The sequence below is a fragment of the Sinocyclocheilus anshuiensis genome, unplaced genomic scaffold (genome assembly GCF_001515605.1).
Source record: "Sinocyclocheilus anshuiensis isolate Anshui unplaced genomic scaffold, SAMN03320099.WGS_v1.1 scaffold627, whole genome shotgun sequence".
Taxonomy (NCBI): Eukaryota; Metazoa; Chordata; class Actinopteri; order Cypriniformes; family Cyprinidae; genus Sinocyclocheilus; species Sinocyclocheilus anshuiensis.
In genome coordinates, this window is record NW_015549703.1 from 507,159 (window position 1) to 510,417 (window position 3,259).

General features: G+C 40.2%; 1 protein-coding gene across 1 annotated transcript in view; it reads right to left on the reverse strand.

The window, feature by feature from the left end:
* Positions 1 to 1,140, reverse strand: part of spegb (striated muscle enriched protein kinase b) — an 87,794-nt gene extending 86,654 nt beyond the window's left edge. The window contains exons 1-2 of the mRNA XM_016449924.1: positions 1,060 to 1,140; positions 419 to 911 (exon numbers count right to left, since the gene is read on the reverse strand). Of these exons, the coding sequence (XP_016305410.1) occupies positions 419 to 845 (427 nt within the window). The 5' untranslated portion in view covers positions 846 to 911; positions 1,060 to 1,140. The remainder of the gene's footprint in view (positions 1 to 418; positions 912 to 1,059) is intronic.
* Positions 1,141 to 3,259: the final 2,119 nt, after the last annotated feature.

A 3,259-nucleotide genomic window follows, 5' to 3' on the forward strand; every position in this document is an offset into this window, starting at 1 on the left:
GGGTTTAATTTCGCAGCTCTACTTTGGGACGGTTGAGCAGTTTGTCTCAGCCCATCAGCTGCCCCCATCATTCCACCCTCTTCCATCAAACAGGTCCTTGAGGTAACTGCCACAATGGAACCCCAACCAAACAAAGTGACTGAAGAAGGAGGAGTGGCTACTTCACTTTATTTTCTGTAATTGGATTAGCCACCATTTTGTGAGACACATCAGAGGGATGTGTTACTCCTTTAGCAAATTATTCCACCTTTTTTTCTGAAGCCTAAACTCGATAATTAGCCACATAAGCTTGATAATCGGGCACAATGTTCTTATGTTGGGGATCTTATGTTCCAGTCATTTCTACAAGGCTGTAGGTAGTCTGAGTTCTCAAAATGAAACATTAGTATTACATTAACATAGCTACATTCGTAGTTACCTTCACCCAAATCCAAAACGGCAAGGACAGCACTGCTTCTGACCTCTCCAAGATGGTTGGTGGCGATGCAGGTATAGAGGCCAGCATCACTGGGTTTGCAGTCCCTGATCCACAGGCCTCCGTATTCCTGGTTATCCATGTTGAGCAGGTCATCATTGTGGTACCAGTAGAGGGTAGGTTGTGGGCCTCCAGCCACAGCCACTTTCAGACGGATATCACAGCCGGTACCTACTGCAGCGTTCCTCATCTTCCGGATAAACACTGGAGGAGTTGGGGTTGGGTAGACAGAAGCAGCAGGGTCTGGTACGACCTGATCTGAACTAACTTTTGCCCGTTTTGATGGTATCCTGGGACTTGGAGGAGCCATTCCTCCTGCTTCTTCATCAGCACCCTTCTTCAGGGTCATCTGAACCTCAGCTTTCCTCATGATCCAGTGGAGAGCTTCTTTACGGACTGCTACACGTTACCAAACTGATTGAAGCTTCAAGTATCTCTAATGCACAATAAATTGTCCAAAAATAAAAGAGCTTTTCATAATTTGGAGTTTTGATATGGTAAACATATTCCAAACATTCAAGCAGACATCATCAAATGCAAGACTACACTCCAGGTTATCAACACCAGTTAAATGCAATACTTACTTATAATATGACTTCTTAGAAAAGTGAAAATCTCTACGTGCATTAACAGAAAACCTTCTGAAAGGCCTTCAGGCAAGTAGAAATGTCAAAAAAAAAGTGTGTAGAAATTTCCCACAGGTTTTCTGCATCATAAATGTTTTGGAATATGTTTCTCAAATCCTTGAGATGTCCAATTAGAGAATCTGAAAACAAAATGTTTAATCTTTATCCAATTAGGCGAATGTAGCTTGCGCCTGTACTCCTGGCTGGATGGTATTTTTAGAGCGAGTCCCTGAGGATCATATTGCATTAGCAGCTACCCCTGTTGCCTTTTGGAAGATTTGGCCTCAGCTTTTCACCCTCAGATTCAGGTCCCCCAGTTCTTCGGGATCTAAGGGAAAAAAATGACCGCTGGATCCTTTAGGTGATTACTCAATTGCAGGATTTCCAATGGGTTTCCAACTCTGTGCCTGCGGTGCACAGACTTTCGTCCCCTTGCCCTCCAAGTTAGCCCCCTCCCTCCACTCGCATGTCACCCCGGGGAGGTGACAGACAAGTCCCACTAAGTCATCAAGGAACAGCTGTACCCTGATAGGTCAAATGTTTTGGACAGCCCGGATGCTTTGGCCCAGCCCCTCATCTTCTCCCCTGGCACTCACAGCCAATCACAAGCTTCAGAGAGTATGACATGGGGGCCTAATGAGGGAGGGGTTCGGAATAAAGCTCTGATTCATATGTCAAAGATAGCTGCTGAGTAAGAATCGACATCATCACTACCATCAGTTTCAGTCTTGGCAGTGGGATTTTTTTTTAATTCTCTCTTGATTCAGTACTCAAGCCTTGTAAGGATTAATATAATTTTCCAAACATCCCTCAGTTCAAAATCTGTTGATATTTGATTATCTCATCAGTGATGGAAATAGTTAACAGGATTAAAGAAATAAATACAATCAATGCAACGATATCTTGCAAATTCCAAAGAAGACCATGAGAACCAAACAAAACTCTAATAACAGCTGCTATAAAACATAGATTGCCATCTGCTGGACACTATGTATACATGCAAGCTGTTTTATGGTTCTACATTATGAAGACAACATACGATATTCATTAACTGTAGTGGTCGACTACTTCAATGATTGTACATCTAGAGATGTAGAATAATGCTTAACAGTTGGGTTACTGTGATTAGGTAAAAAATAACAAAAAAATACCGCTAACATAATAAAACACAATAAAAACATGATAGCATAATAAAAAACATGATTTTTGGAATTTAAAAAAAATGGAGTTGTCTGTTTTTTTGTACATAAACTCTTCATATATATATATATATATATATATACACACACACACACAAAAACTTTATAAATTACTATTTTATAACAGCAAATAAGATGTACACAATTGCTGGTGTTAAACACTCATTTATTCAAATATAAAAGAGAGCGAGAGAGAGATTTTTTATATTAATTGGATTTTGTTCATTCAGCAGCAGTTAGCTGCCTATGCAATTAATTCAAAAAGTTCAAACACTGACTGATCAATCAGCATGGATGATATATTATTCTATCACTAATTAATTAAATGTGTACAGTAAACATCAAGTTCATAACTCGAAATAATATTGTATCCAATGATACAATATAATGCATGTATCAGGGCTATTTATACAGATTTGTATAAAATGTACAATATGACAGTTTTCACAGCTTTGTGAATGTTTTACCTCAGATACGTTTAACACCAGCAGAGTGTTCACAAACCGCCAACCCTCTAGTACGTTCAACAGATGACTGATGTTCATTTTCCCTACTTTAAAATGAGATCAGAAACAAGTAAAATATTTCAGAGGGCTGAATTTCATGCTAAGCATGTGCCTTCTCCTTGGAACCCTCTTTGAATGGAAAATCCTCTCTGCAGTTTGTCCTGCAGGACCCAGTTGTCATAGAAACAGCATCGCGCTCTGGATTGCTGAATTGAGAGCAAATGTTTGGATGGTGCACAGGTCTCTGAGTGAGTGGGAGGGAACAGGGGAGGCAGATACAACACTTTACTATTCTAACACAATAGGGGAGATAGCAGATGTTTCAGCTGGACACTGTTTTAGGGGCTGAAATGACTGGAAAAGGCGTGGATGAATGGCAGGCATAGTGACACTGGTGACAAGAATGATGACGTTAATGGACAACAATGAATAGAAGAGTTACACTTACGTGTG